The 24,081-nt window shown below is 37.7% G+C and overlaps 1 protein-coding gene across 2 annotated transcripts; it reads right to left on the bottom strand.

The window, feature by feature from the left end:
• Window positions 1-103: 103 nt before the first annotated feature.
• Window positions 104-18,751, bottom strand: LOC131951000 (uncharacterized). 2 transcript variants are annotated; one of them, XM_059313235.1, is made up of 17 exons: window positions 18,286-18,749; window positions 17,707-17,775; window positions 16,783-16,824; window positions 15,521-16,599; window positions 15,124-15,205; window positions 14,188-14,562; window positions 13,636-13,771; window positions 13,409-13,481; window positions 12,536-12,736; window positions 12,013-12,142; window positions 11,474-11,744; window positions 10,674-10,835; window positions 9,724-9,914; window positions 8,470-9,131; window positions 7,679-7,990; window positions 3,054-3,177; window positions 104-2,555 (listed from the first exon to the last, which is right to left on the bottom strand). In XM_059313235.1, the coding sequence occupies exons 1-17, from the start codon at window positions 18,403-18,405 to the stop codon at window positions 2,058-2,060; spliced, it is 4,527 nt and encodes a 1,508-aa protein (XP_059169218.1). In that variant the 5' UTR covers window positions 18,406-18,749; the 3' UTR covers window positions 104-2,057. The 2 variants fall into 2 exon arrangements, with proteins under 2 accessions (XP_059169218.1, XP_059169219.1); XM_059313236.1 differs by lacking the exon at window positions 14,188-14,562 and having other exon boundaries at window positions 18,286-18,751.
• Window positions 18,752-24,081: the final 5,330 nt, after the last annotated feature.

Below are 24,081 nucleotides of genomic sequence, written 5' to 3'. Positions count from 1 at the left end.
TCTACAGACTTAACTTGTGGATTAGCAGTCGGTGTACTCAGCCATCTGACCACGCCGTCCCCATTAGGCAAACAATAGATGTAAAAAAGAAACAAGAAACTGATTAAACTGAAATTTTATTTGACCATACGAGAACCAGAAATGTACATTATCATGGCTTTGCCAACACAATAAATCAAAGCAATATGCATTATTGTAGGGGAGATAAAAGATCAGGATCTAGGTGTAATAAAGAAATTTTCCACCCTGACAACATAATTGTATGGGTCAGAGCAGCTTGAAAACAGGTGCACATTTGTTTTAACCTAACTTCAATAAATCTATCATAAACAATCTAATGATCTTAATTTTGAAACTAAACTCAAATTGAACTGTTCTGTTTTTGTTGCCTGATTTATTTGACCACTATGACTTCCCAATAACACCAACATGAAAATCTGTTTCTGCAACAAGCACAAAAAGGGACACAAAAACTGCAACCCGTTACCACATAAATAGTGAAGCGACTTGAAGAACAAAAATCTCGAGAAAACAAAAGTGGGTTTAAGTTTAAATGTAAACAATAAAAACAAAATGTTTACACTGAAAAAAAACACAAACTTTTTCAAAAAAATATTTGTGCAAAAAGTGTTAATTATTAAAACTTGTAAATTTATAAGCTGATAATAAAATGTTTTATCACTGCATTCAATTTTTCAAGTTTTATTTCAAATTAATGAGAAAATACTTTTTTTCTCATATTTTATAAACAACCAAATATAAAATAAATTGAAAAAAATTATTGACTTGAAAGACAATGAGCTATTTACAGCTGTATTTATCTAAATAATGCGTAATTCTGCAGCTGATGTTACCTATAAGCTGGTATTTTACAACTTGAACTACAATAAAATTATTTCTTTTTATGATGAGTTCCAATAGTAGCTGAGAGACACTTGAGTCAGACAGAATGTTGCTAGGTTTACATCACAACTTGAATCACAGTCAAATTACTTTTTGTTTCTGAAGAGCTCCAGTGCTAGCAAGGAAGGAACCTTTTGAGTGACACAAAGTTACAAATTTGGTGTGTTACACAGATACATACACAGCATGGTTCTCTTGTCTACACAATACTTATCACTATAACAGATACTTTAAGACTAACATTAAATATATATAGAAAAAAAAACAATACAACTGCACTTTTTAATTAGTAGCAAAAATATATATTGATAAATAACAAGAAGCTTCTTTAGACAAAAATGCTTGGTGCAACAATTATCTTAGATTACATTTTCCAGATTTAAACTGTTGCTTTAGTATCACTACTCTAGGATGAAATAGAGTAACAATTCAAAAACAATGAAAATAACTTTAAAAAAAAGATTTCTAGTGAATTTAGTGCTAAGAGGATGGATATTGCCACAAGAAAAAGTGCCCATTTGTTCATAACAATAGAAACATTTTACTAAATTAAAAATAAAATTGTTTTAGGCAAGTCAATGACACAATAAATAAAAAAAACAGAAGAGGCTCTTGCTAGTGACTAATGCACAAACTATACACTACACTCCAGAATACAAACAATTTTTTTCCAAAGTAATATCTGTAAAAGTAATATTAAGCATGTAAATTTTATAAGGTTTTGGATACTATAGCATGAAAATCAGTAAAGAAATAATAATATAAATACATAAAATTGAATCAGTTCACTGCTGAGTTAAAGATTGGTATTTAAAAACACTTCAAATTGTCTTTTCTTCTGTTTGACTATACAACAGTGTCTTGTTTAATGACTATTTTTGGTTGGTAGTAAAGTACACACCACAAATTTCTCATTCAAAATAGGAGCAACAAAAAAAAATGTTTTTCTTGTTTTGACTTTCAAAAAGTTGTTTGTAATTGTAATCAAGTCATGAAAGTATCATTTCAATGCATGTAATAACCAATACAAAATACAATAATGTCTGAATAAAGCAAGCTTGGAAATGAACTACCAAAAGCTAGGTGGCGCTTCAATCAGTGCTTTATTTCTTTAATTCGCAATGTTCCCCTCCTTCCAACCGTGTATCTCCAGTCTAGTGCCTGTGGATTGCCCAGTGGTCACTATCTCCCTCCCCTTCCTCTTGCAGCAGACACTGGACAACCTTCTCCAAATCCCCATCAAATTTGTTGAGCAGCTGGCGATTTCTTTCCCTGTTGGCGAAGCCCATCTCAATCAGACGCTGCATTCCCTGCATCTCACGCCTGAGGCTAGAGTCTGTCAACTCCATGAGTTCCTGAGGGGTGACCGGCGTCCTTTTGCTGGTCGCCTGACCCCCAGGGGTTACATCTTCACTTTGTTTGATGTCTTTTTTATCAGTGTTTCCCTGCGGCTCCTCGGTTCTCTCCCCTGACTCTGTGCAACTCCAGGGCAGGGGAATGCTGTTTGATGGTGGCACCCATGTGGAGGTGGGGGGAATGTAGTCATCCTTTGGTGGTTTCCATGTGCTAGGTTTGTGTGTCCAGGTACTCTCAGGGGGTGTCCAGTTGGAGTGAGGTGGTTTGAAAGTAGAAGTCTGGCCTTTCCATTCATTCTAGAGTACGATAATTAAGAACATAATTTTTTTTTAAACTTTTTTAAACCAGGGAAAGCTCATGATAATTACGTAAGCCAATATTTTGTAAAGGGATTAAAAAGATATATTGAATTTTAGTATGGCATTTCCTAGTTATATTTATGCTAATAATATCACCACCCTAACCCTGGCCATAACTTGACTCTATTAGCAATACTGGAGAAAAAACTGAATACAAAACTATATGGCTGCACCAGTATTTCAACAAGATTCCAAATTTTTTTGGTCATACTTTTAGACTGAGTAAAAGTAAAGTAAAGTTTCCCTTTCAAACCTGATGGTCTGTGGGGCAAGTGAAGTAGAGTTCACTTGTTTCTGTGACCTAGGCATATGAAGAGATAGTGTGGTCAGCACTACGCCCAACTGCCTTTACTTTCCCTAACGTGAGTTAGGTACCCATCAGAGTTGGGTGGTTTAGACTGAGTAAGTGTCACAATTCACCAGCTATTTTCTTACCTGTTTGGCCTGCAGTGTGTAGAAAACATCTTTAGCTGTGTAATAAGCTGTGGCTGCTGCTTTAGAGACACCTGAAGCCACGTTCTGGATGATATGGCTGGCACCATGGACTGGTTCTGGGTTTCTGAGACAAACAGGTACAACACAATCAATACATTTGTCAACTAACAGTAAATCAATGGATGATAGGGCTGGTGTTATGGAAAGGTTCTGGGTTTCTGAGACAAACAGGCACAACACAATCAATACATTTGTCAACTAACAGTAAATCAATGGATGATAGGGCTGGTGTTATGGAAAGGTTCTGGGTTTCTGAGACAAACAGGTACAACACAATCAATACATTTGTCAACTAACAGTAAATCAATGGATGATAGGGCTGGTGTTATGGAAAGGTTCTGGGTTTCTGAGACAAACAGGCACAACACAATCAATACATTTGTCAACTAACAGTAAATCAATGGATGATAGGGCTGGTGTTATGGAAAGGTTCTGGGTTTCTGAGACAAACAGGCACAACACAATCAATACATTTGTCAACTAACAGTAAATCAATGGATGATAGGGCTGGTGTTATGGAAAGGTTCTGGGTTTCTGAGACAAACAGGTACAACACAATCAATACATTTGTCAACTAACAGTAAATCAATGGATGATAGGGCTGGTGTTATGGAAAGGTTCTGGGTTTCTGAGACAAACAGGTACAACACAATCAATACATTTGTCAACTAACAGTAAATCAATGGATGATAGGGCTGGTGTTATGGAAAGGTTCTGGGTTTCTGAGACAAACAGGCACAACACAATCAATACATTTGTCAACTAACAGTAAATCAATGGATGATAGGGCTGGTGTTATGGAAAGGTTCTGGGTTTCTGAGACAAACAGGCACAACACAATCAATACATTTGTCAACTAACAGTAAATCAATGGATGATAGGGCTGGTGTTATGGAAAGGTTCTGGGTTTCTGAGACAAACAGGCACAACACAATCAATACATTTGTCAACTAACAGTAAATCAATGGATGATAGGGCTGGTGTTATGGAAAGGTTCTGGGTTTCTGAGACAAACAGGTACAACACAATCAATACATTTGTCAACTAACAGTAAATCAATGGATGATAGGGCTGGTGTTATGGAAAGGTTCTGGGTTTCTGAGACAAACAGGCACAACACAATCAATACATTTGTCAACTAACAGTAAATCAATGGATGATAGGGCTGGTGTTATGGAAAGGTTCTGGGTTTCTGAGACAAACAGGCACAACACAATCAATACATTTGTCAACTAACAGTAAATCAATGGATGATAGGGCTGGTGTTATGGAAAGGTTCTGGGTTTCTGAGACAAACAGGTACAACACAATCAATACATTTGTCAACTAACAGTAAATCAATGGATGATAGGGCTGGTGTTATGGAAAGGTTCTGGGTTTCTGAGACAAACAGGTACAACACAATCAATACATTTGTCAACTAACAGTAAATCAATGGATGATAGGGCTGGTGTTATGGAAAGGTTCTGGGTTTCTGAGACAAACAGGCACAACACAATCAATACATTTGTCAACTAACAGTAAATCAATGGATGATAGGGCTGGTGTTATGGAAAGGTTCTGGGTTTCTGAGACAAACAGGCACAACACAATCAATACATTTGTCAACTAACAGTAAATCAATGGATGATAGGGCTGGTGTTATGGAAAGGTTCTGGGTTTCTGAGACAAACAGGCACAACACAATCAATACATTTGTCAACTAACAGTAAATCAATGGATGATAGGGCTGGTGTTATGGAAAGGTTCTGGGTTTCTGAGACAAACAGGCACAACACAATCAATACATTTGTCAACTAACAGTAAATCAATGGATGATAGGGCTGGTGTTATGGAAAGGTTCTGGGTTTCTGAGACAAACAGGCACAACACAATCAATACATTTGTCAACTAACAGTAAATCAATGGATGATAGGGCTGGTGTTATGGAAAGGTTCTGGGTTTCTGAGACAAACAGGCACAACACAATCAATACATTTGTCAACTAACAGTAAATCAATGGATGATAGGGCTGGTATTATGGAAAGGTTCTGGGTTTCTGAGACAAACAGGTACAACACAATCAATACATTTGTCAACTAACAGTAAATCAATGGATGATAGGGCTGGTGTTATGGAAAGGTTCTGGGTTTCTGAGACAAACAGGCACAACACAATCAATACATTTGTCAACTAACAGTAAATCAATGGATGATAGGGCTGGTGTTATGGAAAGGTTCTGGGTTTCTGAGACAAACAGGCACAACACAATCAATACATTTGTCAACTAACAGTAAATCAATGGATGATAGGGCTGGTGTTATGGAAAGGTTCTGGGTTTCTGAGACAAACAGGCACAACACAATCAATACATTTGTCAACTAACAGTAAATCAATGGATGATAGGGCTGGTGTTATGGAAAGGTTCTGGGTTTCTGAGACAAACAGGCACAACACAATCAATACATTTGTCAACTAACAGTAAATCAATGGATGATAGGGCTGGTGTTATGGAAAGGTTCTGGGTTTCTGAGACAAACAGGCACAACACAATCAATACATTTGTCAACTAACAGTAAATCAATGGATGATAGGGCTGGTGTTATGGAAAGGTTCTGGGTTTCTGAGACAAACAGGCACAACACAATCAATACATTTGTCAACTAACAGTAAATCAATGGATGATAGGGCTGGTATTATGGAAAGGTTCTGGGTTTCTGAGACAAACAGGTACAACACAATCAATACATTTGTCAACTAACAGTAAATCAATGGATGATAGGGCTGGTGTTATGGAAAGGTTCTGGGTTTCTGAGACAAACAGGCACAACACAATCAATACATTTGTCAACTAACAGTAAATCAATGGATGATAGGGCTGGTGTTATGGAAAGGTTCTGGGTTTCTGAGACAAACAGGTACAACACAATCAATACATTTGTCAACTAACAGTAAATCAATGGATGATAGGGCTGGTGTTATGGAAAGGTTCTGGGTTTCTGAGACAAACAGGTACAACACAATCAATACATTTGTCAACTAACAGTAAATCAATGGATGATAGGGCTGGTGTTATGGAAAGGTTCTGGGTTTCTGAGACAAACAGGCACAACACAATCAATACATTTGTCAACTAACAGTAAATCAATGGATGATAGGGCTGGTGTTATGGAAAGGTTCTGGGTTTCTGAGACAAACAGGCACAACACAATCAATACATTTGTCAACTAACAGTAAATCAATGGATGATAGGGCTGGTGTTATGGAAAGGTTCTGGGTTTCTGAGACAAACAGGTACAACACAATCAATACATTTGTCAACTAACAGTAAATCAATGGATGATAGGGCTGGTGTTATGGAAAGGTTCTGGGTTTCTGAGACAAACAGGCACAACACAATCAATACATTTGTCAACTAACAGTAAATCAATGGATGATAGGGCTGGTATTATGGAAAGGTTCTGGGTTTCTGAGACAAACAGGTACAACACAATCAATACATTTGTCAACTAACAGTAAATCAATGGATGATAGGGCTGGTGTTATGGAAAGGTTCTGGGTTTCTGAGACAAACAGGCACAACACAATCAATACATTTGTCAACTAACAGTAAATCAATGGATGATAGGGCTGGTGTTATGGAAAGGTTCTGGGTTTCTGAGACAAACAGGTACAACACAATCAATACATTTGTCAACTAACAGTAAATCAATGGATGATAGGGCTGGTGTTATGGAAAGGTTCTGGGTTTCTGAGACAAACAGGTACAACACAATCAATACATTTGTCAACTAACAGTAAATCAATGGATGATAGGGCTGGTGTTATGGAAAGGTTCTGGGTTTCTGAGACAAACAGGCACAACACAATCAATACATTTGTCAACTAACAGTAAATCAATGGATGATAGAGGTGGTGTTATGGACAGGATTTCACAAAAGTGCAATACATTTGTCTAGAGTGAACTTAATAAATCAAACAGTTCATCAGAACTATCATCTGATGAAAAATAATAAGTAAGTAAATCTAATGATTCAATACAAGTACAATTCTATACATAATCCAAATGCCTTTAGTTACCAATGCTTGTTTTATCTCATTTTATAATAGGAAATTTCATAGTTTAATCATAATAAAAATTAAAAATATAATAACCTGCATTTTATCATCTTAAACTGAAGTTCTTTCAGAAAACTAAAGCTACTACTGTGACACCCCTTCAAGTAAGGGTTATAATAAGTGAAATGTAGACCAACATGCAATTTACCAACTTCAACAGCAGTCTGTTTAGAAATCTAAGGCTACTACAGGTAAGGGTTATAATAGGTGAAATGTAGTGAAACACCTACAAGTAAGGGTTATAGTTATATAATAAGTGAAAATAAAAATTAAACCTTTACAACTCAAGTTAAGGAAAGTAAAGGCGGCTGGGCATAGTGCTGACCACACTAACTCTTCATATGCCGAGGTCACAGAAACAAGTGAACTCTACTTCACTTGCCCTATAAACCGTCAGGTTTGAAAAGGGAACTTCTTACTTTCTTTACAAATAAGGGCTATAATAAGTGAGCTGTAGACCAACTTACGTCTGGCAATTAGCGTCACGTTTGCCCACAGTGTAGCTGTCAGAGGATGTGAGTGAGTTCTCCCCCAGTAAGGAGCTGCTGACAGACGACGCCTGTCTGACCAGAAGTGCATGCTGGTCATCCAGCTCTTTACGCTTGGCTGCCAGTTCCAGCCTCTCGTTCTCTATGGCGGCCGCCCTTTCTTTAGCTTCCAGGATGTACCGGAACTCTTCTTCTTTCTGAGCTTGCAATGCTCTCTCCAGATCTTTGGCCCTTTTCTTTAATTCTTCTTCAAACTCTTTATCCATTTCTGCTCGGAGGAGTTGCTCAAACCTGAAGATTTAATTCATTCTTGTTTACACTTTTATAACAGCATCGGTTATCTTTTGGTGCTATGTAGTACATATTTTAGGTATAGCTACCAACAAGTTTTATATGAAGCAGCTATTCAGTTTCCTTTTGAAGTTGATGGTCTATGGGGCAAGTGAAGTAGAATTCACCTGTTTCTGTGATCTCGGCATATGAAGGCATAGTGTAGTCAGCACTATGCCCAGCCGCCTTTACCTTCCCTAACATGAGTCAGGTACCCATCTGAGCTGAGAGATTTAGTAAGGCTTAAGAATAAGTAAAGTATTCAAAAACCTCAATTTATAACAAAACAAATCCCAATGCAAACAGAAAAAATCTCAATGCAATCTATTCTCTCTTCAAAACAATGGGGAAAAAACAGTACTCTTTATACAAACTTGTATACAGGTGATACAGGTGAACTGGCTTAGAAGATACCGAGGTGAACCTGTGCAAACACTCACCTGGACTTCTCCTCGTCGTTCATCTTGTGCACCAACTCGTCCTCCTGTATGGTGGCTTTATACACCTGTTTCACCTCCACCTCCACCGGCTCCTCTCTCTCCTCCTGCTGCACATGAACATCCACAGGGCTGTCCGCTACAGGGGTGACAGCCTCGCCTGTCTTAACATCCTCAACCTGGTCAAAACTGGCAGGTGGGGCAGCACTGACAGCTGCAGGGGCATCACTGACTGGAGCAGGGGCATCACTGACTGGAGCTGGGGCATCACTGACTGGAGCTGGGGCATCGCTGACTGGAGCTGGGGCATCACTGACTGGAGCTGGGGCATCGCTGACTGGAGCTGGGGCATCACTGACTGGAGCTGGGGCATCAGTAACTGGTGTTGCAGCATCAATGTCGACAGTGCTAGAGTTGTTTTGTACAAGTTCTTGTGGCTGATCCTGACAGGGGTTCTCAAGAGCTTGACAGGGTCCTATAACTTGGCAAGGTCCCTCAACTCTCCAGGGTCTCTCTATAATGTGGTAAGGTTGTTTAGCTTGGCATGGGCCTGCTATTTGGCACGGTTCTTTAACTAGGTTTAGCCCTTCAATTTGGCAAGGACCTTCAACTTGGCAAGTACCTTCAACTTGAAATGGACCTTCAACTTGTTCCTCTCCATCATCCTATATTAAGTATAAATAGACTTTAATTTTGATATCAATTAATGAAACTAAATTATTGATTTTTTTTTCTTCTAAAATGTTGCTTATATTATCACTCAAAAACAATATTTACATTCATTATATTTTTCATTTAAATTAACTAAAATATGTTTCAATGATTTCAATTTTTTTTCTTTTGTTTTTAAAACTTTGGTATTCAACATCCAACTAATGTTCATTAACACCAATATAAGAAGCTTTCAAAAGTCATGTTTCTATTTTGTAATAGTAACATTTATCAGTTTTAATTAATGAATGCTATTTAGTTTAGTTTACTTAATTATGTAGCTCAAAATATCATGTTATCTACCACATTGTAATCATTTTTAGGCATGAGGGAACAAGCCAAAGATTGCAAGCCATTGTGATTATATGGGGGTTGACATGAATGGGTTTATAAACTATTTTGAGATATTCAAGCCCTAAACAGTGTAACAGTGTCAGGGGTGAATTTTGTACACAATTTTTTTCATGTCTAGTCAATCACTGAGCAGATCATCATGAAACACCAAGCCCCAACTACACAGCAGTACTACATGTGTGTCATACTTACATCAGTAATGGCCTCATAGTCATCCCTACATACTGGGGCGGGGTCTATGATACAGAAGTCCTCACTGCTGTCTGAGTCCCATTCTTGGAAGGAGCTGTCCTCCTCGTCCATCTCAAAGAAAATGGGCTGGTTGGGGGACTGGGGGCGGCGAAACGGAACAAGTTGTGGCATGCTGTCCAGGTCCTCGTCAACTGGTGGCAATAAATGTCAAGGGATTCAGTCAAACGAAATATAAATTTTAAAACAGAATCCACAGTAGTGACCACGGGTATAAATAAACTAGCGGCATACTCGTGCTCCACCACAGTGAATTTTTTTTAAATGTACCAACTTGGGAACAGAACAAAACTAAACACGTGCGGGTCCCTGCATTGGGGGCGAATACTCCTTCAGTGATGTACTTAGGTTTGGTATTCCTTGTGACTCCCTGCCCATTAAACATTGAACTATAACGAGTAATTAATAAACTTACAGGCCTGTGGCTCCCTGTCCCCATTAAGCATTGAACTATAACGAGGTAATTAATAAACTTACAGGCCTGTGGCTCACTGTCCCCATTAAGCATTGAACTATAACGAGGTAATTAATAAACTTACAGGCCTGTAGCTCCCTGTCCCCATTAACATTGAACTATAACGAGGTAATTAAAAAACTTACAGGCCTGTGGCTCACTGTACCCATTAAACTATAACGAGGTAATTAATAAACTTACAGGCCTGTGGCTCACTGTACCCATTAAACACTGAACTATAACGAGGTAATTAATAAACTTACAGGCCTGTAGCTCCCTGTCCCCATTAACATTGAACTATAACGAGGTAATTAATAAACTTACAGGCCTGTGGCTCCCTGTCCCCATTAAACTATAACGAGGTAATTAATAAACTTACAGGCCTGTGGCTCACTGTCCCCATTAAACATTCAACTAACGAGGTAATTAATAAACTTACAGGCCTGTGGCTCCCTGTCCCCATTAACATTGACCTCCTCATCTCTCCTCCTGAGTGGCATGGCTGCAGCTAGAAGACCAGCTGACTGGTGAGGGTGGGACAAGGAGATGATGCTACTGCTGGAGTCTGTGGAGACTGGGCTTGTTGGGTCAGCACTCACATCTGTTTGATGAGATCATTTGATATTGAGGGGGGGAGTATAGCAAAGTTTTATAATGTTAACAATAACATAGAGTTTATGGTTATTAGTTGTTCATTAAGTGTTCTGTATAAAATGGGCTTGTTGGGTCAGCACTCACATCTGTTTGATGAGATCATTTGATATTGAGGGGGGAGTGCATCAAAGTTTTATAATGATTAACTATAACATAGAGTTTATGGTTATTAGTTGTTCAGTAAGTATTCTGTGGAGACTCTTCATATAATTGATGACATAAACAGTTTTTAGTCTAATCTTTGTTTACTGAGAGGGCAGTAGTTTAAAGTCTTAGAGCTGGTAGTAATAGTGCATTAGTTCCAAGTCTAAAACTCATAGTATTGAGGGCAGCAGAACATCAAAGCTGGTAATAGTTAATATATGGTTTATTGTAATTAATTTTTCAGTAATTTTTTTCTGTAATAGTTAATATATAGGGCCTAGTTTATTGTAATTAATTGTTCAGTAATGCAAACTTTAAAAAAAACAACTTTGAAATATTACTGCTAGACTAGCTCTTTCACTGCAACATTATTTGTTTCGGGGTTGTAGTAATATTTTTTTACTGCCCATATCATCGGTAAAAAAAATCTTAACATTTTACCTTCAGTATTGCCAGCTGCAACTGGTGTGGCTGCAAACAAATGCACCATGGGAATGGTGTCCACTTTTCTCTCTATGTGATGCTCTACTCTATCCAGGTCTCCAGTTGTTTCCTCTGTGTTTCTCATGTAGTGAGCTAGTCTGACTTCATCAGGGTGTATGCCATGGTCTGGGGTTGTCTCCTCTGAGTTTCTCATGTAGTGGGCTAGTCTGTCTTCATCCGGGTGTATGCCATGGTTCATCTCCAGGTCAAAGTAGTTACAAGATGGTGTCTGGTTAAACACAAAAATATAATGAGGTTGCTTGTTTTTTGTATGGTGTCTAGTAAACAAAAAATGTTTTACAATGTACTGGAAATATTGAAATATTACTTTATAAAATATATTACTTTAGAAATTGTTATCTAGAGTTGTGGTGTTAACTTTTTCCATACATTTTTTGAAAAATTTGGATTTTGACTGACATGGACCATAAATTCTTGGTGTGTATTTGGCTCAATTTTTACCTTGATACTTATAAAAGTAAAGAGTGGTGACTGACCTGGACCATAAATCCTTGGTGAGTATTGGGCTCAATTTGTCTTGTGCTGAGCTCTTGTATTTCTGTTTGTTCCAGCACAACTTTCTCTGAGATTTTTATTCTACTGTCTGTGTTCTGGCTCTCCTCTACCCTGGGGTGATGAAAAACAAATTTGTCAGTGGGAGGGAATAGAGGCAACATGGTATCATATCAAGGTTTTATTTCTGTTTAAGTACAGGCTTATGGCACAGGTACAAGTAGCTTTTTAGGCCCTAAAAGCAGTCACAGAAGCACACAAAAAAGTTTTAAAACAAATGAAAGGAAAAGTTAAATAATAATAAAACACTTTAAAAGTTGTATTAATCTTTCCAATATATTTGAAAAATTTTGGATAGCAATTTTTCTGCCTTTAGCCATGATGATTATGACTAAGGAACACAATTAAGTTATATTAAAAATGTTCTAACAATAATTGTAAAACTAAAAAAACGAGTTTCTGACTTAAATAAATCAAATTAAGAGGATATAGAAAAAACAAACTCACTTTTCAAAATCTTTCCCTCTTGTAGCCTCCATTATGACTTTATCCTGCAGGTAAACATTTTCCCTGAGCAGTGGGAACTTTTGATCCCCAACAAATCCAGCACCAGCAGAGGGGTACCTCAACTTCAGGAAAACGTGTGTTGGGTCGTGCGTGTTGGCTGTGTCCTCACACGTTTCACACAGGTCATAGTCATCACAATTACTGGGTGCAAAAAATTAAAACAGCTCATGTAACAACTGTTCAATCTCATGTGTAAAGTCTTGTATCTTACATAAATTAACTTTTAATGCTGAACTTATACATTTGATTGTTAACGTAATTGACTCCCAAGCAGGGGTCGGTGTGGTCGAGTCATCACAATTACTGGGTGCAAAAAATTAAAACAGCTCATGTAACAACTGTTCAATCTCATGTGTAAAGTCTTGTATCTTACATAAATTAACTTTTAATGCTGAACTTATACATTTGACTGTTAATGTAGTTGACTTGCAAGCTCAAGTGGGTGGGTAGTTATTGAAGCTGGGCATAATGCTGACCACACCTCTTTAAAGGAGGATAGCTGAGTACAGATATTCTTTTTTCCCGTTTGTGCAGATGAAGTAGAGTTCACCTGTTTCAACTACCACGGCATAAGAAGGGATAGTGTGGTCAACACTATGCCTAGCTGCTTTGCTGCCTCTAGTGTGAGTTAGGTACCCATCAGAGCTGGGTGGACTTAGGGACATTCTGCAGACTTGAAGTTAGATTCGAACTCAAGACTTTCCGGTTAACAGTCTAGCACTCTACTGCTAGGCCGAGCCGGTCCCATGAGTACAAATATACCTACAAAACCACAGTCCTTAAAGTTTATGTTATTTTTAGGTTATGACTCACCCACACATGTAGCGTATGCCAACAATATCCCTGTTACAGACCATACATCGGATACCCACATGCTGACCTATCACTGAGGGAAATACAAGCACAATTTTGTTCAGAACTGAGTCATTAATTAAAAAACAAAAATTATCGTTTTTAGTTACAAAACAACTATTTCTAATAAAATGGTAGCCTGAAAATGTATTGGAATTAGGAATAACAAGTTAAGTATGTGAGCTTACATTTTGTGAGTCTAGTCTTAAGTTCAAGGACGTCCAGGTCTCTCTGTGCCTGAGACTTTGACAGTGTCTTACGGAGCAAGCTGTCTGTCTGCTTCACCACATCTTTGACTATAGTGGAGTGCATGTCTTTCTTCCACTGGAAATAAGCAAATCAGTACGCTCTAAACATGCCTCAACGACAGTATAAAGCTACACATTTAACGTAACAATAAATAGAGATTACATTATTTTTTTTTGTCTATTAAAATTGTTATTTAAAGATAATCATTTTGTAAACCATGCAAACAAAAAAAGACAAGGATCAAAACTACAAAAAACAAATTTGTAATGATTGTGATAAATGTTTGAAAATATTTCATTCTTTAGTTCGACAATAACAATAATTATTTTTAATTTAAGATGGTTTCTATCAAGAGATTTGTAAGTACATTATCCTGCCACCAATGAAATCTACAGAGAAGCAAGGTTGTAGACAAGCAAACAGCATGTAGCAGAAATCAAGACACTGACTAGCAACACAGCATAGATTGATGTTGTCCAGCAAAACTTTACCTTCCTCATAAACTTCACAAAGTCCCCATGAAGCAGAGTCATCTCCTCCTTGACATTCACTTTCTCTCCTGATTCAACATCAGCTTTAATCACTTTCTTCTCTTCGGCTTTCAACTCTGGGACTTTCTCCAAACTTGGTCTCTTCTTATTTTCTTTAACAGAAGAGTGCTCATCTGTTTTGCTTTTGCTGAGTTTCCGTTCTGGTTTTTCTACTGCTGCTTTAGGTTTCATATCTTTTTTCTCTGATTTTTCTTTCCTCACTGTTTTAACTTTTCCGTCTGATCTTTTCACTTTTTTCTCCGACTTAGCAGCTGAACTCTCTGCTGTCACCACCGCCACACCACAAGGCTCCGCAGCTTGGCTGGACGATTTTATCTGAGGATTAAATTGAGGATAAATTGCAGTGACGCTGGTGTTTGGTCAGTATAGTTGTCTTATTAAACAAAGGTGTCAAGCCTCCAGTCCATCCAGTTGGAAAGAAATCTTGTAGTAAAAAAACAACATAGAGCCACGGCAGTGAAGATGTGATGAATCCCAGAGATCTGTTACAACTCAGTCTCTATTGGCCAATGCTGAACAATGGGAACAAGCACAGCTATACATGCAAGATTGACATCAAGCAAGGCTAGGTGACAGGAACTTAAAGGCACATAGAAACAGCATTTAAAAACAATTAAAAGGGAAGGACAGAAATATTCAAAGGTGGAGAAAGAAAGCATTTCACCAAAGTTCACAATATAAATATAAACAGACAACAAGATTAAATTTTCTCAGAGTTTTACTAATATTTTTAGTGTATAAAATTTAATTTAATAGTTAAATTAATTGTATTCTTTGAAAATTCAAAACTTTTTATGAAATGTATCATTACTTTTAATAAAGCCTAAACTTCAATGGGATCTCAAGCAATGATTTAGGATAATAAGAGCAACATACTTCTCTGCAGACTGCTGCAGCATCACTACCTCCTCTGGCCACCACTTCACCAGTTTCTTCAGATGCTGAAGTCGAAGATGCTCTGGGAACACATTTCAACATTTTATCTCAGTGTCATTTTGAATATTCAATTTTAGTTATACATAAATGTAATCAAAATATACAATAGAACATATAAATTTTTACATTTTATCTTCGTGTCATTTTAAATATTTAATTTTTTTAATACATAAATATTAAAATATCGTCCTACTGGTATTGACAATGCAATTTAACAATATAAATTTTTTTTTCATTTTAAATTAGTGTCATTCTTAATTTAAACATAGGTCCTATATAAATGTAGTTAAAATATCTAGTTATAGATAAAACAATGTAACATATTAAACTGACTTACCCTCCGCTTGCAGCAATTTCTTCATCTTTATTTAGGCTTGCTGCATGGAAAAAATCTGGCTCAGGTGGCATTTCAATTGCCACTGCATTGGCACCAGATTGGGCACCATCCATCATTAAAAGATATCTCGGCAAAGGTTTGGGTGGTTGATTTTCAGATCCTTTCTTGACAACTTTACATTTTGGAATAGCAGCGGAGTAGGATGGATTTCCACCGACTGCTGGTGGATTTTGGGGGAAATGATCCTGCCCTGCATTGAAGGAGAGAGCAGCATGGACAGTGTTCACCCATTCCAACAGCTTGGCAGGCTGGGTTGTTCCCCCTGCGACTTCAGATTCTTTACTGCTGGCTACTGTTTCCTGGGCCAAAGATTTGCTTGCAGTAGTTGGGGTTAGTGGTGGCCTTATGTCGCATGCAACAGAAGAGTGAATCTGTTGTGTTTCAGGGGAGTTAATCTCAAAAGGATCCTGGTTGGGGATAAAATTTTGTCCAAGAGAACGAGATTCTGTGCACAAAGGTTCAACTTTTGAACTATCAGTCATCAAAGTATCTTCCCTCTGACTTTTGTACGCCAATGGTGTGTTTTTGTCTTTAAATTCATCGAATGGGTTGGTAGTTTTTTCTTCTCTAGCAGGCAGGTCCCAAGGAATGGTCTGTGACATGTCAATGGAATTGATACTACCGTAGCAGAAAGGGGCAGGCACTGCATTTGTAGACAGTGGAATGCTTGGGCCAGGGGCACTGGCGGTGCCTGAGGTAGAAAACTGTGTGTACAAGGTACCAGGGTTGTACATGACGGTATTCGCGCCATTGGGGTAAGGGTAGATCAAAATCTCAGGGTGGAGCCTTGGTGCTATTGGCTGTCTTGGGGGTACAGGGGGCGGGGCATCAATCGGACTGGAGACTGTTGGTTGGCTGAATGCAGTGTGGTATGGGTATGACAGCTGGTCAAAGACATCACCTCCAGGGTCGGTGGTAGGAATGTATGTTGGCTGTTGGCTTGCAGGTTCGCTCTTCTCTACACCACCGCCGTATCTGTAAACTTTCAGTTGCAAAATCTCACCAGAATTTTTGGTCACCTGTATTAAAAAATGTAAATATTCAATATCATCTAAGAATTAGTGACTAATAATATATAGTTTTACTTCAAAAAAATGTCTCCATACTAAAAACAAAAAGAGAGTTATAATTATACGTTATTTTTCTTTTCTAACAATTCATAACGTAACTCATAAAAATAGAAATTTTGTTCTTCAACATACCTTAACAGCTTCAGCTAGCTCTGCATCACTATCAAGCTGAATCTAAGTAATATAATAATTAAACCAAATAAAATATACAAAGTATTAACATGTCCAAGACAATATTTGGTATTAACATGTGTTCGAATTTGAAATCATGTATGAGGGTAGGAATAAACAATACAATTTTAAGGGATGTTTATTAGGGATTATTAAGTTCATTTAAAATATTGAATTAGAGCATTATATGTTTTTATCCTTATGTTTAGGGAAACTCATTAAAATTTGTACAAAATTTATATACAAATCAAAATTAAATTAAATCAGTGGGTTTCTCCCCTACTAGAAAATTTGTTGTTGCTTCCAGTTCTTCTTCTTCATTCTTAATTTTAAGTGTTGGAAGGGATCGAGCCTTATCTGCCAGAGGGTTTGAACTCGAGACTTTTTTTTTTCGAATTTATCAACCATGAGCTTTTTTTGCCGACTCGACCACGGCTCCATCACAATTAAGGATACGTGTCGACTGGTTATGCACCATTGAGGCCATTCACTCAGATTTCAGCCTGCTTTTCTTTTTGGATTTGCTTCCATAGCCTTTGTTAAACCAAGAACAAACTACAAGGCAGCAGTTGTTTGAGTTTGGAGTTGTCTCTCCCAGAAGAGTGGCTGTCCCCAGCTAACGAGCCTCATCTGTCCGAGGTTGCTTCCAGTGATAACTTTCAGTTTCACTTTCAAAGTTATTTATAATTTCAAAAAAATTTAGATCTATTAATATCCACAGCTTAAACAAATTATTTATGATGAAAAAACTAATCTGAACTAGATTGACTAAGTTTATTTGATTTTTTTTTCCACTAAAAAAAATTGCATGACAATAACAATTTTTTCGTTAGCACATATGTAAGTTTATGCACTTGAAATCAATAGACAGTACTTACTACTTACCCAATCATTCTCATCATCCAGATAACAGACTTTGATAGCTTTAGGTGGTGATTTGTACATGTCCCGCAACTGAATGAAGATAATAGAGTTATTATACGTATAAGACTTAGGCTAATAATAAAATATTAATGTTGAAATGCTAGCCTAACTATTAGTAACTGGTAACTAAGGTTAACTGTCTCAACAAAGTTACTACTAAGTGGAGCATGTGTGAGGGTTGTAGTAGAGTTTCATACTCTAATAGTAATAGTTGACCTAACATAACAGTAAAGTAATTGGTAAAAATGTAATAATTAATATTAGTTTTAGTAAGCGCCAAGTAGAATAATAAAAAAAAAACTAGATCTAGATCTATTTCTAAATAAAAATTAAAGACTAGATCTAGATCTAGCTGGTCACTAGTAGCTAGTAGCTAGAGTGAAGACTCCCTTGAGAAAACCTAACACCCCTTTTTTTAAGAAGGGAGGCCTACTAGATCTAGAATGGATATTTATAAAGATCCACCGAAACATCGTCTAACTTACAGACAGATCTAGATCTACTTGTAAGTAACAACTTGCTACTTGTTTTGTTACTTACTAATGCCTCGAAGTTTCGCCATGTTGACAAATCCTTGGTTAGTAAACACAACGGATCTGGTTGCTCTTTCTCATCAGTATCGCACAGTCGAACAGCTACCACAAGACTATTTTCATCCATTTTAAAAACGACTGGATGTTAATGATGATTATATTACAGTAGTTTGTGATGAATCAATCTTTTTTACATTAACATTGGGGAGGACTTCAATAACAAAAACAAAGTTATAAACGTATAAACAAGATGGCTCGCAACACTGTTGATTAGAAGCTGAATCTAGATTTGCCCAAACAAACCGAAACACAAACAAAACTATCCGCGCTGAGTATGGAATAGTTCTCAGCTTTATCTCCAACCATGTAAAACAAGCTTTGCAGTATTGTTGCTATAAAGCGAGAATTGGAAGTAATAAAAGAAATCTCAGCGCTGTCTAAATGCACAGTTTCAATGCAAACTTATTAAAATGATTTTTTTCTTTTAAATATATCATAACAAGATTTCTGCGCACTTAAGGTCATTGCTATATTTAGACAGTGACGTGGAGTTACTTTAGTCACATGTTATCATTATAATACAAGCACAATCTTCTATTTTTGGAAGTATTACTTTATGAGTGTTAATGGGGGACATTTCACCACTTTCTTAAAATGCAAATTTCTTAGGTGAATGTTTAGTTGCCCCACCTAGACTCAATTTCTCATCATCATATTATTATGACGATAAGAATTTTTTAAAAAGCCTGCTTTTCCAGCAAAACAGCAACCAAAGGCTTTAACTAAATAAGTCCGATGGATAAAATGCCCCCCCCCCCCAACACTTCCCACAGCCCCCTCCCCCGATCGAAAAAAATGTCTGAACGAAACCCTTGGTTCAATTAAATTTTTTTAAAGTGTAGGTGGAAATTCGCAGCGAAATGTGTCAGAACTATAGTGTCGTTGACTGACACCAATACAGGCCATTATTGCGTTTAGTGTTTACTGACGTTTTAACCTTCCGCCACGTCATTAAGGCCTCGTTCCCTGAAATAGGCCTTTGGGAAAGCCCAAAATATAAAATAAGCATTAATCAAACGTGTATGCAAGGAATTGCACAATAAACACTATAATTATTTTAAATTAAGCTATGAAGTAATTTTAGGATTGTTTAATCATAGTGATACAGTAGGCCAAACCTTGAAGATCTATATAAAGACATATTACTTCATACACTAAAATCAAATCGAATGTGTGGGGTCGGGAAGTCGAGTTCGAACCAGTTTCTTTCACTTCTACCGCCCCCCCCCCCCTCCTCGAACGAAATGGAATTTATATAGAAAATATATTATTTATATATACTTTTACTTTTATAGCTCGATAGCTGAGAACAGCAACTCTTCTAGGAGAGACTACTCCAAAATCAAGCAACTGCTGTCTTGTAGTTTGTTTTAAGTTGGCCAAAGGCTATGGAAGCAAATACAAAAGAAATCGGCTGAAATCGGAGCAACCATGAGCTTAACCGACCCGTAATCCACCACCCATTGATACCCATCGCTCGTTGTAAATCATCGAAAAAAAAAATGGATACACCTGGGGACAGTTGGAGAGACTAGCCCAGGACAGAGACGGCTGGAAAGCTCTTGTCAGCGCAAACCTAACCTAACCTTTGCAGTGTTTCTTCCAGGCATTTCTTCGGATAAGGAGAAAGTCTACCGCCCCCTCGAACGAAATGAAATTTTATATAGAAAATATATACTTTTACCAGTGTTTGCCCCCCCCCTCCCCAATTTAGTCCGCCCCCCCTAAAATATCAAGTGCCCCCCCCCCCCCCCGGAGAAAAAGTCTAGAAGAAACACTGCCGATATCGGTTGGTTCAGAGGCGTAGCGATGGGGAGGGGGGTACATATGTCCCCGGGCGCCGACCTTAGGGGGCGCCAAAATGGGTTGTAAAAAAAAATTAAAATGTCATTTTAGCTGTATTTTTGCATTATAAATAGTTTGAGGGGGGTGGGAGGTGCAAATCGAAAGTTTGAGGGGGGAGGGTGCAAATCGAAAGTTAAAGTTTGAGGGGGGGGGGGTGCAAATCGTAAGTTTGAGGGGGGGGGGGGGTGCAAATTCAAAATTTGCTCCCAAATTGAAAGTTTGTCCCCGGGCGCCGGGAAGGGTCGCTACGCCTCTGGTTTGGTTAGGCACATGGACAAACACGCTTGAGGAAAAGTATTTATATATGCTTAATTTTTTTTTATCAAGTTAGTTTAGGTGATTACAATGATACCATTTGAAGGTATAATGTTTATTAGGTTTATGCAGTGCTTTTTTTTTTTTTTTGTAAAAAGAAAATAGGTGCCTGGACTCAGTGAAGGATTGCCAAACTTTTAACTTTTTAATAATATAATAAATTAATAATAAACGTTAAAATACAAGAAAAGTAATATTTTTTTCCCCACATTGAAAAAGGTGCCGGTACGCTGTACCATCGCGTACCGTCACAAAAAATCACTGGGTTTATGTAATGAAAGTAACATACTAGATTCTAGGCACCGGAAATAGGGATGGATCGGAAAAAGAAAACATTGCAAGGCATGCTTTAGACTATAATCCCCAGGGAAAAAGGAGGGTGGGCCGGCCAAAGAAGACATGGAGAAGAACGGTTGAAAAAGAGGTGAAAACAGCTGGGCACACATGGGCACAGATAAAGGGGGCAGCCCAAAACCGAGTCCGATTGAGATGTGTGGTTGCAGCCCTTTGCTCCCCAGGGGCCACAAAGGAATGATGATGAGGCACTAAAACACTGTGGCATTGTATTCAAATCGAAAGAAATTGATAATGATCAACCAGTACTACAGTAGTGTCACAATGTGGGGGCGGGGAAGGAAGGAGAATTGCGGTAATCACAGCGTGACACCATTTTTAGGATGACACCAAATTTTTAAAAATTACTAACAAAACAATGGGTTTTTTTTCCCAGTAAGAAAAATAAAATTGTACGTAGGAGGGATGACACCAAACCCAATATGCAAAACGGTTGGAATGAGGTGGAGTGACCCCTTAGTTTCCGTACCAGTTGACACCCGACCTAGTGACGCCACTGTCATCAAGTCAAGTGACATGAAGTTGAAATAGTTTCAGATTTGACAAGACACACGACGGCAACAAGCGCACGACTCAATAATCAACCAGTGGCTTCTCCTAACGGTAATAATATCATTCAACAAGACACATCAATTCACATAGGGAACTCTGGGATTTGATTTTTATCTTATATTAAGTTATATTATGGTTGCGTGTTGTTCATGCATCGGTCGTCGCCCCTGCTGGAAGCTTTGACAAGAGTAGGCGTTCTTTTCATACATACAATCCTAAACAAAGACGAAGCTACGCTAGGCAGTCATGCGTGTCACAAGGAACTAGCAAAATGTATGTAACGTGTGTTGTACGGAGAGGTAGAGGACCAAAAAAAACTAGTTGTCTGTACTTGCTGTAGAAATTATAAATCGATTTTTATTGGAACACATTTTTAAAAAAAATGTTTAAATAAATACAATTACTAGACTGCTTACCCGAAAGTCTCGAAAAAATTCTACCCCCCCCCCCCCGAATGAAATGAAATTTGTATAATTTATATAGAAAATATATACTTTTAACAGTGTCCGCCCCCCCCCCTCCCCCCGAAGAAAGTCTACCGCCCCCCGAAAATTTCAAGTGCCATCCCCCCGGAGAAAAAAGTCTGGAAGAAACACTGCTTAATATGCCGAGGTCTCTGAAACGCCTGCCCCATGTATCTTGGGCATAGATGATGATGGAAATCATCATAAAATTCAGAACTCCTCTCTACGGCCCCGAAAAGGGAATGAATTACACACAATTTTCAAAACAGGCGTGGCCTAAGCGGTAGAGCGCTCGGCTGCTAACCAGAAAGTCTCGAGTTTGAGAGTCCACCTTACACATGTTAGGGAAAGCAAAGAGGGTGGGCAAAGTGCTGACCACACCCTTAATATGCCGAGGTCAAGGAATATGTGAACTCTACTTCATCTGGACTCTTTCCTTTATTTCCAAAACTCTGGTTCCGTAATGGCACTTGCATGGTTCAGTTCAGGGACCAAGATTAACAGTTTTTGCCGTGACTGAACACCCCCTCCTCTTTTCACACACCGTCCCGACCGGTTAACCATAACGAGGTGCACCAGAGGAGGAAATAATTGCCCGGTGGATATGAACTATAGTCTTAAGAGGCTAGAAATATTTGTTTCCATTCGCATCATGTAGAGATCTGACTTTTTAAAAACAGCATTGCTCGTGCTGAGGACGTTCGTATGGTGAAAATGCAAGGTGGTATAAGACACGCAAAAACAGAGTTTCTTTCAGGTATCTTCCTGTGGGGGGGGGGGGGGGGGGGCGGGGAGGGGGGGGGGGACGCTGCGCCCCGGAGCATTGTCATCCCCTGCTCCCCCCCCCCCCTTACGAAATAGAAAACATAATTCATATAGAAAATTAGAAAATAGAAACTTTAACAAGTCCGCCCCCACCCCTAGAAATCGTATCTGCATCTCCTCAACCAAGTTCAATGGCATCTCTTCGGTGGGCAGGGGGGAGGGGGGACTGGCCCTGTAGCACATCCAATACCCATCTGGAGGATCAGGATAAAATGTTTATATAGAAAATATGTTTGAACCCATGCAGCCCTCCTCCCTGTAATGTAAACGTAATAACTGTTAATGGTAATTAATATTAATAACTGTTATTGGTAATTAATATAAATAACTGTTATTGGTAATTAATATTAATAACTGTTATTGGTAATTAATATAAATAACTGTTATTGGTAATTAATATAAATAACTGTTATTGGTAATTAATATAAATAACTGTTATTGGTAATTAATATAAATAACTGTTATTGGTAATTAATTTATTATTAACTCTCGTGTGGAAATGATATTTATTGTAGTTACTATGTAATATGATATGTCAAGGGAGGGAACTTAAAAATAATTACATTAAACGCATACAACGAGAAAAACGCTATCTACAGAAGTTATTTAACCCTTGATATAAATACACATATGTAAAAATTAAGCATTTCAAACATTTAAAAATATGCTTTGTGTATTCATAACAGTATAGGCCTAAAAAAGCTTTATATTTATAATTTATACGCACTAAAAACAAGAAGAATTTTTTTTAAAATTTATGTTATGTAAAAACTTAGTTAAATATTGAATTTGTTCCAGATTGCCAGTTGTTGTTCCTAGCCAAGTTCCATTTAATTTTTCAAAAAAAGCGTCCCTATCCCAGTTGCGTAACATATCCGCCCGAGGTGGGGGATCGGGGGTGGGTGTCTGTGTACATTTAAAGACTGGAGGCCCTTACCCTAGAGGCGTACGCAGGTTTAGGGGGTAGGTAAGCGGCAAGTCCAGATAAGGTATAATATATATATATATATATATATATATATATATATATATATATATATATATATATATATATATATATATATATATATATATATATATATATATATACACACATATATACTTACGCTTTAAAATACAGAAGAGAACACCACAAAATAACACATCACATACACAACAAAACATAGTAGCACAAAACGCAACAAAAATTTTCACAAAAAAAACAAACACAACCTTATGCATATCACTTAGATCTATATATATTATAATATTGAAAATATGTATAAGGGCACCATTCATAAGTAGTGGAAATAAAATAATTAGGCCTACACTCTTTAATATAGTTCTACACACACATTTAATTACATCTTTCAAATTTTGTTTTTATAAAAGAAAATACTTTCAAACCA

This window comes from Physella acuta, unplaced genomic scaffold (genome assembly GCF_028476545.2).
Source record: "Physella acuta isolate Inbredline_101_S28 unplaced genomic scaffold, ASM2847654v3 ptg000793l, whole genome shotgun sequence".
Lineage (NCBI taxonomy): Eukaryota > Metazoa > Mollusca > Gastropoda > Physidae > Physella > Physella acuta.
This window is presented reverse-complemented; position numbering and strand designations above follow the sequence as displayed.